Source organism: Chroicocephalus ridibundus, chromosome 11 (genome assembly GCF_963924245.1).
Source record: "Chroicocephalus ridibundus chromosome 11, bChrRid1.1, whole genome shotgun sequence".
In the NCBI taxonomy this organism is placed as follows: Eukaryota; Metazoa; Chordata; class Aves; order Charadriiformes; family Laridae; genus Chroicocephalus; species Chroicocephalus ridibundus.
The window spans coordinates 18,240,437-18,254,634 of NC_086294.1; the positions used below are offsets into that span (position 1 = coordinate 18,240,437).

The window sequence follows — 14,198 nt, forward strand, 5'->3', positions numbered from 1 at the left end:
GCGGTGCATCCTTACCCTGCACCGCAATGTGGCCTGCGGTCCCACGCCACCCTCCCCACGTCCCTGGAGACGGTGACCCCCCCAACTCCACTCGTGATGCTTTGGCCTCCCAGCGCGTCCCGGTGCTCTCCCGGAGAGCCCAGGGCTTTCTCCCAGGATTTGCGGAAGACCCTGCCGCACGGCCGGGTGGCGGTGGGTGGGCGGGGGACAGGGGCGGTCTCTGCCCCTCGCCCTGCCCGTCCCGGGCTGGGGTGACAGCGGTGACAGGAGCGGTCTGGTGCTGACACCTGCTGGGGCCGCGGGACATGGCAGAGCCGGGGCCGGGGAGGGGGGGGACACCCCCGGCGAGCAGCGGGACCGCGGCTGGGAGGGGGTTCTGCGGGGCAGGGACAGGGACTGTGGCATCCCGTCCCCAGCCCCCCAACAAGGGCACCAGCCTACACCCATGGGCAAAGCCCGGCAGCTGCCCCCGGGACCCCCCCCCCCCGCAAACCCCTCCTTGGGCTCGGTGGGGGGGCTTTCTGTGCCCCGCACCCTGCAGCACCAGCTCCCCCAAAACTCTTCTTGCTGCCACGGGGACAAGGGTGACAGCTCGGTCCCCACCTCCCACCCAGCCCCGGGCAGCTCATGGGGGTCTCCCAGATACCTGCAGCCCGCCCCCCCCCCCCCCCCCCCCCCGCCCCGGGAGGCCTGTCCCTGGGAAAAGGGCCGGGTTGGGGTGAGCCAGGTCTGGGGGGGGTGACATCAAGCTCTCCCGAAGCCCCAGGGATGCTGGTGGCCAGGGACAGGCAGCGCCCACGGTACCAGCATCCCAAGGTTTGATCCCAGGCTCGATGCTTTCGAGGACAGGAGCGCGGTGACGGAGGGACAAGGTGGTGGCAGACGGTCTGAGTCACTGCAGTGACGGAGAATCATCCGTTTCCATGCTCAGAAGTTGGTAGCTATTTATTGCACTTGAACACCAAGAATAAAACTGACACTCGCCCTCCCGCCCACACCCACCCCGCGCCCGGTCCCCCCCGCCGCCCTCCCCCAATAGAGCATCCGATTTGAGCAGTGATCATTCTGTTCACAGCCACAGGTTCCAAAAAAAAAAAAAAAAAAGAAAAGGGAAAAAAAAGGAAAAAAAAAAAAAACAACGAAGGAAAAGAAAACAAAATCAATCCCTCCCCACCCACCCCACCCACCCCCAGCCCGCATCAAGCTCCCGCTGAATCCAACACGGTCACACTGCTCGACAGTTCGAGTGCACTTACAAAAAGATAAGAGAAAGGCTTCAGCTGCAACCGTACGGACTGACAGACACGAGGGGACAGGCAGCTACCCCTCCCCGGGGCCTGATTTTTTTTGTTGCTTGACAAAGCTTGGTATACTCTGAATTATAATATATTTTTTTGTAACCATCTTAAATAAATATTTCCATAGAGATTTCCTGTATGTATATATATTTTTTTATATATATATATAATATATAAGAGAGAGATATCTCATTTTTCTCTTAAACCACTGTTAACGTATTTTCCCTGCTTGTCCAAAAAAATGTTACAAAAGCCCTAAAATTGTGCAACAGTTAGAAAAAAGGGATAACAACCCAAAGAAGAAAGGGGCCGCTCAATATAGCTCCCTCCACCGCCCCCTCTCCCACTCCCTGTCGACCCGTGGGTGGGAAGGACATTCAGCCAAGGGGCAGGGAGCTGGTGGGTGGCCTTTGGGGGACAGATGGCAGAGGGGCCACCAGCCCCACCTCTGATGTTGCCACAGCCTGTTCGCATCTGGGTTTCCCTGTCTGGTATGGATGAGCTGGAATCTGTACCTTCGGAAATGGGTAATGGCAAGGTCTCTATCCTGCTATCAGGAGCATGGTGGTTGCACCAAGAGAGCAGTGTACACCACGAGATGTGACCTGCGGTGGGGAAGAAGGGTTAGCTCGGCTCCTGGGATGATCAGAGGAGACGGTTATGGGATCGTCTGCTGACACACATTCCTTGGTCCATGGGGCTATGTGGCTGTCCTCTCAAACACAGCCCTGCTGCTCGCTGGTCCTCCCCAGCGGTCCTGCCATGGGCTGCAGAGCAGACCGTGAGCTCAAAGTGGGGGCAGATGGCTGCTGCTGCCCGCTCCAACCTCTGGGGCTCCATCAACTCATGGAGGGCAAAGGGAGGGGAGGCAGGGTTGGGGTCAGATGGGGGTTTGGTGCCTGGCAGGGGGGGCATTTACTCAGGGGGGAAAGGCAGCTCTCCCAGCTGTGCCTGGTTGGGGTAAGGAGAGGAACACCTGCTCCTCCATCAAAGTGCAGAGGCCCAGGAGTGGCCTCTTCTTCTTCCAGAGCAGCCACACCAGCAAGACCTGAGAAATGATGATGTTGCAGCTGGACCCGGACCTTGGCAGCCAGAAAGGGAAAACAGGCGATCCCCAAGCCCACCGGCAGAGCTGGGAGCCTGAGACCACCGCATCAAGTGCTTGTACTCAGATATCCCCTGTGGTCCGCAAGAGGTGGAAGAGATGATCAGTTTGGAGGACTTCTGAGTTTGGTTTGTCCCTGATGGCCAGGCAACAAGGTGGGTTGGGCTGTGTCTGTACCAGGAAACAAAACGTGGCACAGCCTGATGGGGACAGGAGGTCCGTCCCAACATCCCAACTAGGTGGCCTGGTCCATATTGCTTATTGGGAACGTGCCCTGGACCTTGTCATCCCCAGAACCATGGTGGGATTGTTGGGGCGATGCCAGTTAGTATGTGTGAGGGACTGTGCCAACAGCTTAAAAGTACAGATGTAAGGGCAGCGTCCCTGGCTCTGTGAGTCAAAGAAGGATGGTGGCAGTTGGTGATTTATTTTACTTTTTTAGTTTTCCTGCAAGTTTAGGAGAAATCAGGAAATGTGAAGGAAGACAGAGACAGAAGCTGTTCACCATGGCTACTAAAAGAAAGGGTGGTGGTTTATCTGTGCTTGCTCAGAGATGCTCTGGGGATACAGGAACCTGCTCAGGAGAAGCAGGGCAAAGTGAGGAAGAGAAACCAGGCGGAACAGACCCCTAAAGTGCAGGTGCTTAATGCTGCCAACATGGGCAGGTTGGGAAGTTGGGTCTTCCTTGGTCAGGCTTCAGCTCGACTGGAAGACTAGAAAGGAGTTGAAACCCCAGACTCTGCTTCCCTTGGAAAGGATCAGGAGCATTTTAGGTGTTGCAAGGACATCCAGCTGCCTCCAGAGGAACCTGTCTCTGGAGAGATGACAGTAGGGAAGCCTCAAAGAGGAAGAAACCACCTCCAAGAAGACAGCTCAAAGCCTCCCTGGAAACCAAGATGTTCCTCCCTAGCAGCGACTGCCCAAACTGGGCTCTCAGTGAAAAGAGATCGTACCTACCCCAGCATCTCGTCTGTCATCCCCAGCAAACCCCACCGCACCCCCTGTCCCAGGCCTTTCTCCAGCAGCGGCTGCTGGAGCAGCTTCACCCTCACAGACCATCCAAGGTCCACAGCTATCAGCAGCTCCAAAACCAGGCTGAAATCACATCTGCGCTACAGCTCCCATGCAGGGCCCTGCCGTGACCTCCCCCTTCCTCATCCGTCTCATACCGATCCCCAGAAATATTCCTGACACCCAGAGAGCCTGGGCACCGGGAGGTGGATGAGACACTCACCATGGCTGGCTTCAGAGCCAGCTCCGGAGAGGGAGAGAGAGAACTGTGAAAGAGCTGAGTCCTTCCTTTAAAAATGAAAAAAAATTCAGCACTACGTGACTACAGGAAGAAAAACAGATCTGTAAAAACACCCAAACTCTACTTTAAAAGCTAATCCTCTCCCTGCCATGGATTTCCCTGCTTTGGGGCCATCTCTTGCAAGCCAATGCAGCTCCACGGTCAAACAGCACAGGTCCACCAAGGGCACGGGGATGCGCATTGGCACCCACGGAGAACCTGTCTGATTTGCCCCCCAAAAAGGCATTTCCTACACACATCGCCAGCAAGCAACCATCGCACTGCCGGCACAGCGGGACAGACCAAAACACCTCTCAGGGCCTGTTCATGCCCCAGCAGTTTGGATTTCTACCCCTCCGTCCAGTGGGAAAATATTTTCGCAGTCTACAAAGATGCGGCTGCATTCCGCGCAGCAGCCGTCCCTGCCTCGACAGAGAGCAAAGCGTTCAAAACCACAGAAAAGGCAAAATACACGCTCAGAATTTACATGGAGAAAACATTTCCTTTTTTTTTTTTTTCCTTTTTTTGTTTTCCTTTTTTTTTTTCTTTTTATGTCCAAAACAAGCGGGTTTTTGTTCGTTTTTTTGTTTTTCAACACACGCACCGTCTAGAAAGTTAAACGCCATGCAGATGAAGAGAGTGCAGCTTGAAAGTCCCCCGGGGCAGCAGCGCTGCAGGAGTCTCACATCAACGAGCAAAGGGGTTCCAGCCAGAAAAAAAGAGAACAAGAAACGGAAGAATTGCCGGAAAAATACCCACCCTCGCACCTCTACCTGACGGCAAAGAGGTGAGACCAAAATTCCCCTTCCCGGCCATGTCTTCTGTCCTGAAAGCCGCATCCCGGTGGCTCCCCAAGAGCCACCGCCTGGGTTTGCCCCTGCAGGAAGACCCGTGGGGTGCGGGAAGGTGCCCCTGGAGAGGGGGGTGCCCCGGGGAGGTGGGTGCCTTCACCCGCCCGGAGCTGCGGGACGGGATGCGATGAGCCACGTGGGGGCTGGCAGCCGCTGGACCCCCCGGTAGGAGCATCGTGACGGCGCAACCCCTCTCCAAATGTAAACGCAATGAAAAACAGCAACCCCCAAAAATCCCCCCACCCTCCCCGCCCTAAACAGTTGAATGTTTCTAGTTATTACATAAAGATCCATTTCAGCAAATACTCAAAATCAAGTTACGAAATACACGGTAGGTCGTTTTCTCTTCCCTATAAAAAGGCATGCGCTCAAAGTAGAAGACAGCTAAAGGCTTGTTTGTTTTCTTCGAAGCACGATCAGATTCCGCAGAGTTTTGTGACTTTATAAAGCTTGCATTCCTCGTCGTCGCTGGAAGGAGTCGTGTGGACGATGGATGGAGGTTTGTGCCCCGAAATCAGCGGCCGGCTCGGCTGCCCCCGTCCCAGCTCGGGGGAGCATGCGAGGGGCAGAGGTGGGTGCTTGGGGGGCTGGGGGTGCAGGATCCAGGCTGGGTGGTGGATGGGAAGGAGGACGCGAGAGTGGTGCTACCGCCATGGCACGGCTGAGAGAGCCCCGGCTCCCGGCTGTGCCCACACGGTGCTGGGAAGCAGTCATCTTTCTCCTCCTCTCTTCTCCCGGCATCGCCGGTCCCTGCTCCGAGGGGAGAAGGGAGGGAGGAGGGAGAGCATCCCTCTCGGCATGGCAGCCGCCCGGAGCCAGGGCGCAAAACCTACTCGCTCTCCTGGGAAGGAGCCACGCCTACGCTCCTGGGAAGGGAAAATAAATGGATAGCCTTTACTCACCCATCCGAACAGTGCCCTCCTTGCCCAGGGGTGCATGGAATATGGACTTTGCAAATGGTTTAAACCGCGGTTCCCCGGCCGAGGCTTCCAGGAAGCAGGAGCTTGGGTTGGGAGCAGGCGGGAGCCACGGTGGCTGATGGGGACTTCAATAGCAGCGAAGCAAAATCCACCAGTGCGCAGAGAGGGTGCGGCACAGAGCAGCTCAAAACTGCCCCCCTGCCCTCCTCTTCCTCAGGGGGACTCCCAGCAGAGGTGGGGATGGAGGCGGATGACGAGTCCGAGCCCAATTCAGGAGACGTGCCGGGTAGTGGAGGGTCCCACCAACGCCATGCAGCCGAGGAGGGAGGCCGTTACCCCGGCACGTGTCATCTCACCGGCCAGGTGCTCGGGTTTAGGTTCATGGTTTCTCTTTTCCTGGTTCATGCAGAGGAAGGGGGCCCAGTGCCAGGCCCCGGTGGGGTGGGGGGGTTCAATGGGATGCTTGCGCGGCACCGGTGGGACCGTTGCATGTGTGCGGTGAGAAGCAGGGGGTTATTCCAGCGGGAACCAAGCAGCAGAGCCAACAGCCAAAGTCCCGTAGGTGAAGATGTCGGAGGAGGTCTCCTCTTGGTAGTCAGTCAGTGACAAACCCCACACGGGCAGGACCGCGCTTCAGCTGCAAAACACAAACCGGGCAGAGAGGGATTTTGCTTCGACCATTCCATTAGCGGAGCATCCCTCTCCCCAATGCCATCTCACGGCAATCGGCCATCTCCTCCCCACCGCGGACGCTCGGGGCAGGATCCCACCCGCTTTGCAGCCTCAAGGTCGCGAGGAGCCCGCACCGTCCCCTCCATGCCCCCCCCTTGCCCCATCCCTGGATCCTCACAGGGCTTACTGCGGTAGGACGGAGGGCGCCCCAGATCTGTGGAAGTGGACAATTTGCCATTTGCCATCCCGGCGGTGCCAGATGCGGGTCTCCTCAGACTGGGCGGTGCGGGGGATCCCTCCCGCGTCCACGTACTGCGTGATGCGGATGTAGGCGATGCAGGCGGACTCGTCGCCCATCAGGTGGATGTGGGGGTTGAGGATCGTTGTGTGCACGGGCTTGCTGTTCCGGGACCACACTGAAGAGGGGACAAGGACAAGTGGCTTTAGGCAGCAGAAGGAATTTGGGTGGCTCTTGCCCAGGGCAGCAGCAATGTGGGAATGGGAGATGCTTGCGTTAGGCTCTCTGCTTGGAGGGGCTGAGCAAATGCTGCACGGGTGGGTTCGGGATGGGTCCACCTAGAAAGCAGCTAACCAAACAGCTCCTCTGCCTACAGCCTGGCCCCAGCTGACCTAGCGGGCTGGATTCACCTCCTGCTGGGACCTTCCAGATCAGCCAGAGATGCTCCCAAAGCCACCCTTACCCTCCTCTCTCCAGCAAGCTGACGGAGGTCAAGGCACAGCCGGGCCCATGGGAGGTGGGAAGGGCCCCTTGGGAGGCAAGGGGGCTGCTTACGGTTTTCAAAGTAGAATCGGTGGAAATCCAGGCCTTCCACGAGGTTGCCCAGAGCCTCGGGCTCGAAGGCAGTCATCCCAGGGTCGCACATCTTCCTGGGGAGGCGGGAAGCGGAGAGAAAAGGGAGAGGTTATCTCACTGCTTCTGGTGTGAGAGCCTGCAAAACCCACACGGCTCATGCTCGGGGTGATTCCCCCTCAGCCCGAGCCCAAGGAGCCTCTGCGCCAGTGAGCAATTCAAGCCGCAGTCTGACTTCATCCCTGCACTCTGCATGAAGCCCACCCCACCTCGCCTCCAGCCCACTGACCGCGGCCAGGACCCCAACGAGGCAGAGCGAATTCTCCCTCAGTCACCATCTCCAATTAAACCTCCCCAAACACTGCCGTCTTCTTTGTAAGACAGAAAAACAGCAGGGGGGGAAAAAAAATCATCTTCTCTGCTCTGTATCAAAATATCCCTGCTGCGATTCTCTGAGGCAGGGACGAAGCCCTGCACTCGCTCAGACATCGCTAATTAAATAGGCCTTGGACACAGAAGAAGTGTACTCGGAGGAGCGTCAGCTCAGCGAGCAGAAAGCAGTTACTCTTCCAAGCAGCCTGCGGCAATCTGGATATAATGGATACCATGGATGCAATGTTCCTTCTTCCACCATAAATCAGGTTTACAGTTATTCATCTTTCTGCAAACCAGACAATGGGCTCATCCATGATAATGAGACCGGAGAGATGTGGTCAGCTTAGTGTGAGAGAAGCACCAGGTTTGGAAAACTGATGTCCTCTGCTTCTCTGGGATGGTCTCCATGCCCCACCACCACGTCAACCTGGTCGCCCTGCCCTGGGCAGCAGTAAAACCTCCTGGGCTGTCATCGAGAGGCTGAGCCCCCACCCCAGCCCAAACCCACCCTGGGCACACTCACGTGTAGGACTCAAAGTCGCCGTTGCTTATTGCTTCGATCAGCTGCTCTGTGACTTTAATGATTTCTTGCTTCCGTACTGTTGGTTTAAAGAGAAAAAGAAAATAAAAGGAGAAAACAAACCAGAAGCGCTGGCGTTGCAATATCAGTGAGGTATCTTTTTCTCGTTAAAAGCAGACGGAGGGACATTGGGGGCCATTCGAAACTCTCCAGGGAAAAAGCAGGAGAGCGACTTGGGAGAGAGATGTGGGGAAGGGCTCTTCACCTCCAGAGAGGAAAGATCTCCAAAGTCAGGGCAAAACTGAAAAACCTTGTATTTTCCTAAAGAGCAAAAGGGTTAACCACCAAGTGGTGAGCTGCCCTCCGCCCAAAATGTTGGCACAGATTGGTCTTGGCTGCAGAGCCTTGCCAAGCTGGGACCTTCTGCCCCAGGAACTCACATCATCGGCCAGCCAGGGCAAGCTGGACCAAGGATGGTCCCACCTCCCTCTGAGATGGGAGGGGAGGGTCCCAGCTGGGGGGAAGGACAGGTGGGTGATGTGGCCATCCACCTCAGCAGACATAGGGGGGGACCTCGCGAAGGCCACGGCAGCGTGCGGCTCTGCTGGCTCATCTGGGAAGGGACTGGGTTGCGAGTGCGGATTTGGCTCCCCGGGATGCAGGAGGAGCTGTCTCAGAGGTAACCCTGGGCTTATTAATGAGGCTCTGCTTCAAATGCAAATCAGCGTCATGCTTGACTTAAATTTTTTTTTTTTTTGTATGTGGCTAATGAAAGGAGAGGGAGCACGTTCCTGAGAGCCGTTCAGAAAGGAGGAGAGGGATCCCTGTCACTTCCCGAGCACCGCCTGCCTCCACGTCCACTCTCGGGGAGCCCTTCCCCAGGAGGACACGTATCCCATTAACTCTCACGTCGAGCCAAAGTCCATCTTGCTTTGTGCTGAGACCGCTTCGTCGAGAGACTTTACAAATTAGCACTGATAAATTATTCCCTGGGTTATTCTTAGAAAGCTGGCTCTGGCAGGCAGGGGGGCGGGAGGCAGGGATTTCCCCTGGAGGCTTTTCCCAAAGGGCCGTTTGTTTTGGTGGAACTGGTAGCCAGGCTGCTGTCTCTGCAGATTTCTGCCATTTCCATGCCTGTTTTCAGGGAACATCCCTGTTTGTGGGACTCCCCCTCCTCCTCGTCAGCAGTGCTCCAGCTGCTTGTGGCAGAGACCCATCAGTGAAACCACCCAAGAGTTAAAGCAACTTCTGAAGGGTCCTGAGGCAACTCAATGGTGGTGGCTTTCACCATAGCCAATATCTCATTAGGGGTGGCCAGAATAATGACCCCAGGGCACACGTCTGAAACAGCCTGCCCACCTCCCCGGGTGCCCCCACCAGTACCTTTGGTGTCTTCATCCTCAATGGTGGTGTTGGTGCTCTCCGACGATTCCTGAGCAAAGAACAGAAAGGAGAGACGGGGAGGTGAGAGGGGTCTTCTCCCCGCGCCAGACAGAGCTCGTGTGTTCGACAGCCCCCCGAGTCCGACCCCACAGCGCTCGACTGTGCCAACGGGCAGAAACCAAGGAAAACGCCAGCAGGTCCAACCCGTCCTCAACCACAGCTCTAGGGCAGCGCTGGCAGAGCCCTCCCTGACCTCCACGCCTTGTAGCCAAGGGCACAAGAGCTGGGCTGTGGAGGGTCTCGTAGGAACGGCGCTGCCTTTCCTACCGACGCCTGTGGGGACAGAGATGGGGGCAGGTCCGGGGGTGGGGGGGTCTGTTGGGTTCCTAGGAGCGTTGCCGGAGGGGCAGGGAGAGGGGCTGTGCGGGGGTGGAAGACACCATGTTGACTGTACGATAAAGAGAGAGATGTACAAATTAACAGCGAGGAGGAGCTGGGATGAGAAAGAGGGGACTGTGCAGGAGTGAGAGAGACCACACTGACCGCAGAGTAGGGAGAGAAATGTACAATAAAACAGAGTGCTTCCAAGACCCACATGGACCACCGAAGGCTGAGACACAGCTCTTTCAAGAAACAGCTGAGCACTACACAGATTTGGGGGGGGGAGGGGGGTACTGACCCCCCATCTCTCTCCAGGAGCCCCATCAAGGCGACTCTGCTAGCGGAGCTAGAGCAATGGCTCTGCTAGCTCTTCCCAGCAGAGCCTTGCTTATGTATTACCCATAATACCCCGATGTAGGTTGGCAAGGTGTCCCATGACCATACAGTCCCCGCAGAGGCATGGAAGGTGTTTCTCCAAGGCTCCTTGGACCGATGCAGCCTGCAGACCTGAGTCAGGAGAACTGGGAGAAACGGCATGAGAACCCATCAGCAAGAACCAGGGCTGGCTTCCCACCAGCTGGTGGCCAGCAAGTGCCTGCACCAACCCTTTTAATGGGGTTTGTGGGTGATACGGCTTTGAGGATGTTCCCTCCAACCCCAGTGTCCCTTCTTCCCTACCCCGAGGTAACTTCCAAAAACGGGGGAAGCTGGAACACGTAGAGAGGCCCAGCAATATCGGCATTGAGGAAGACGAAGGACACTCACCATTAACTGAACGCTGGAACTGGACTTTCTTTTCTGGAAAAACAAGGAGAAGAGATGGAACAGGAAGAGACACAGAGTGAGAAAGGCAGAGAGCGGCACGTGAGAGGCAGCAGCTCCTGAGCCACCCTTCGTGGTCCTCATGGAGGGGCAAACGAAAGGCGTGGGGGGGCAACCTGGTCCTCCTCCAGGGACCTGCCACTGGCTGTGGTGCTGGTGGTGCCACGCCAGCTCCCTCCCCGCCTTCCTGCTAGCACCTTTCTCTCCTGACCTGCCACAATCTCTGGTGTTGCTCATCCCAAGGACCTGCCTAGTCCTAAAGGGAGTCCCCTAGGAGTCGATGAGCACTCTGGTGGCTTTGTGACCAGGCCAGCAAGCTCACAGGAACAGGAGTGGGAAGCTGGAAAGCTAAGGCAGCTCCACCACCTACAGCCCTGTGCCTGGTGTGAATGCTGCACTGATTTCTAAAGGCTCTGGAGCTGTTCTGGGTGCATCTGCCCGTGCTGCTGACTAGTGTGGAGATGCTTAATTAGCTTTGGACCCAGACCAGTGCTAAGCTGGCAGGTCTAAAGCCGGCATGGCTATTGCTACGTGACCCCGCAAGGCAGACACACCATGTGGGAAGCTGTCCTAAGCGCAGCTCCAGTGCTTTAAATCAGGACAAGTCTCCTCCAAAGAGTCGACCTTACGCGTGCACGTATTTGTCTCCATCCTTGAGCACTAGGCTTTAAGGCTTTTGGGTTGGATGACCCCATAGTTACGGTTCTGCTGGCAATCCCAAACTACTTCTGGACCCTCATTCCTTCCCGTGCTCTGCTCCCCATCTCCATCTTTAATCCAGCCAGGAGACAGAGGGACGTGAGCACTGGCCTCACGCCCTTTCTCCTCCAGCTCCCAGGGTATGACTCACAGTGGGTGCTGGGAAACACCAGAGCGCAGGAATCAGAAGCTGCCGTGCCAGATAACAAGTCTTTTACCAGCGTATTTAAGGAGGCACCGGCTCTGCCTGCCCTGCAGAGGGAAAAGCAGCACACACTGTGCAAATCTCTTGGCAAAGTCCCTGTAGCGACCCATTAGGGCGCGTGGGTGGGCTGCAGTGCAAAAACTGCTGCTGTCCATTCCCCCTCATTGCTCCTTTCGCATCCTACGTGGCTCCCACCAGCACTGTCACTGCGTTTCCCCCTCCGCCGGGGCAGCTCTCCCCTCCCTCGCTAGGTCCTACGTTAATCCTCGCCCCTCCCTCACCCAAACCACAGATGTCCCTAAAGGGCAGAGTGAGCTGCGGTACTTCGGAAGGAACCTCGTGGGAAACAGAGCCGCTGGGAGTTGGGCTGTCTGCAGGAAGGGCTGACAGCCTCTGCCACCCAAGGACACGAGACGGGGCAGTAAACTGCAGAAATTTCAGACGCAACAGAATGCAACACAAAGCAGTGACCGCGTCGAGTCTGGACATACAGTAACAGGATGCAACACGGGGCAGTGAGCTCATTAATTTAGGACGGGACAGGATGCGACATGGGGCAGTGATTTCATTAGTTTACAATGTGACGAGATGTGACACTACACAGGGCAGTGAAGGTATCGTAGCTGCTGGGACCAGAAGACCTCCCGCAGAGCCCAGAGCGGGGCTCCAGGAGGATTTCTGGTCCCGTGAATGCTTTTAGTTGGGGAACAACCTCCTCGGGAGGGTGAGTTTTGAGCCCTCTGAGCCTGGGCTAGCACCATCCCGGTGGTGGAGGGCTGAGCGGGCAGGCTGGGGGGCAGCACTGGCTACCTGCTGCCCACCTGCATAGCTTTGGGCAGGAACGGCAGGGGTGGCTGCCAGCGACCTGCCTGCTCTCACGGGGACGGTCAGTCCACCAGATTTCTCCAAATGGGGACCCAACTCTTTTGACAATAAACCGCATCGTGTGGCCTGACTTACAGCCCTGCTCCGAGCAGGCAGGACCGTTCCCTGCCCACCTTCCCAAAGCAGGTTTCCAGGTTCCTGCCTCGCTTCTCCAGAAAGATGGAAAGAAATGAATACCGCCCAGCAATGCCCCAACATCTGCCAGCTGCCCACAGTGGGCCACTAAATCTTCACCCGGAGCATCCAGCCTCCCTGTGCGCCCAGGAGTGGGTTACGCTGTGAGTCCCCCCAGGCTGAGCATGGGAATGAGAGGTGGGAATGGTAGTGCTGAAGGTGGCCAACACAAGCAACCTGTTGGACATGAGCTTGCCTCTGCTTTGTCTTCTCCTCTACCTTCCCGGCTATCTAGCCAGGCTGTCTCACCTCCACTTGTTGGAAAGGGGGCAATAAAAAGCCAACCTCATTCTCCAGTGCTTGGACGCCCTCTTGAGCTGAGTGTTGGCTGGTAGACTGCACTCAGGATGAAGCCTCACTTGCTGCTCCCCGCTCACCAGCAAGGGGCTGAGGACACAAACCAGCCTCTCTTGCTGACTTTCAGTGATGGGCCAGAAGGCTGCTTACCCAAACTAGCTATTTTGCTACAGCAGCAAGCGCCCCTCTTCCCAGGATAATACCTGCTCTCAAAGCTGCTTTGAAGTCCAAGAGGGAGCATCATTAGCAAGTAGGGCTGGCAAATGGTCTTCTACCACCACGCCATCCCAGTGATGCTAGAGGTGAAATTCAAGGTTGTCCCTTTCTGCTGGAAAATTACATTCAGGACCGTGCCTGATGAAGCCTCTCCATCCACCATTCTCTCCTTTTACAGCTTAAAAATGCATCTCTTGATTGCTCTCACCCGTGCTCCAGCAACTTGTACCAAGTGAGCTCTACCTGTGGTATCACTTCTCAGGTCAGTCCCAGAAGCAGCCAGGACCTCAGAGCAGCAGAGGACAGGCCAGCAGTGGCTGTCAGATGGGTTTCTGTGACTCCCATGGGACCTGTCCCCTCTGTGCCAGCACTGTTGTCCAAAACTAGCAATCCTGTCCTGGAAGCCACGTGATATCCTGACACCATGGCCCAAAGCAATGTCCTCTCATAGCAATGCAGGCCATCAGCTTCATGTTGCAGAATTATGCTGTATGGCCGGAATGGTCTGCTGTGGAGCTGAGCCCCAGCTTTGGAAGGTTGTGCATGATCTCAAGCCTTGCAGGCTTGTCCTGTCCCAGTCGCTCTGTCTGGAAGGAGTGGGGGAAAGACAAGCCATCCCTAGACCTCTGGCTCCACTGACCACTTGGCCTGAGGAGAGAAGAAGCCAGCTGAGGACTCTGCTCTTCTAAAACCCTGTGCCCCTCACAGCCCAACAGCTAGGTCCTACGAAAGGGCTGGAGGAAGGAGAGCAGACATGCTGCAGCCGGGATCCCAAAGCTCTGCCTGACACCATGCACCCCTGCCCTGCGATGGGGGAGGCGATCACGCCAGCTCTCCCCTGCTGAGTGATCGCTTGTATTCATGAAGGGAAGAGGTAAGGAGAGAAGGACCCTCACACGGGCCCTTCCTTCCTGCAGGAGGAGTTCGACAGAGCTCGCTGACCACCACATCTCCGTACTGTCAGAAGAAGCTGCTCAGCAGCAGGATTTTGCTGCCTCCAGGAGCCACCTTGTCCTGGAGAAGAGCTGTGGCCCCACCTCGGAGGGGCAGGCAAACCTGAGGTCTCTGCAGCCTGAGAAACGAGCTCCACCAGACACTGGCTCGTTTTTAGAGCATCACCAAGCCATTTGCTCCGTCAAGCACCACCACACGCATTTGCTCTGCCTGCGCTGGGCACGAGGGGCCATCAGTGCTGCCAAGAGGGTTAAAGGCACCCATGTGCCACCCTGCAGCACAGCAGCCCTCGGGGACAGGATGGGACAGGAGCTGGGGGGCGAGCCCAGCCCCACCAGC

General features: G+C 56.7%; 1 protein-coding gene across 3 annotated transcripts in view; it reads right to left on the minus strand.

Annotated features, from left to right (window-relative positions):
* Positions 1 to 1,189: 1,189 nt before the first annotated feature.
* The window catches only part of CAMK2A (calcium/calmodulin dependent protein kinase II alpha), a 37,241-nt gene continuing 24,232 nt past the window's right edge, over positions 1,190 to 14,198 (minus strand). The window contains exons 14-19 of one of the 3 annotated variants that reach the window (XM_063349491.1): positions 10,373 to 10,405; positions 9,227 to 9,275; positions 7,847 to 7,922; positions 6,931 to 7,025; positions 6,325 to 6,553; positions 1,190 to 6,102 (exon numbers count right to left, since the gene is read on the minus strand). In XM_063349491.1, coding sequence (XP_063205561.1) covers positions 6,099 to 6,102; positions 6,325 to 6,553; positions 6,931 to 7,025; positions 7,847 to 7,922; positions 9,227 to 9,275; positions 10,373 to 10,405 — 486 coding nt within the window. In that variant the 3' untranslated portion in view covers positions 1,190 to 6,098. Of the gene's footprint in view, positions 6,103 to 6,315; positions 6,554 to 6,930; positions 7,026 to 7,846; positions 7,923 to 9,226; positions 9,276 to 10,372; positions 10,406 to 14,198 lie in introns of all 3 variants that reach the window. The other 2 variants (XM_063349490.1, XM_063349492.1) reach the window with 2 other exon arrangements.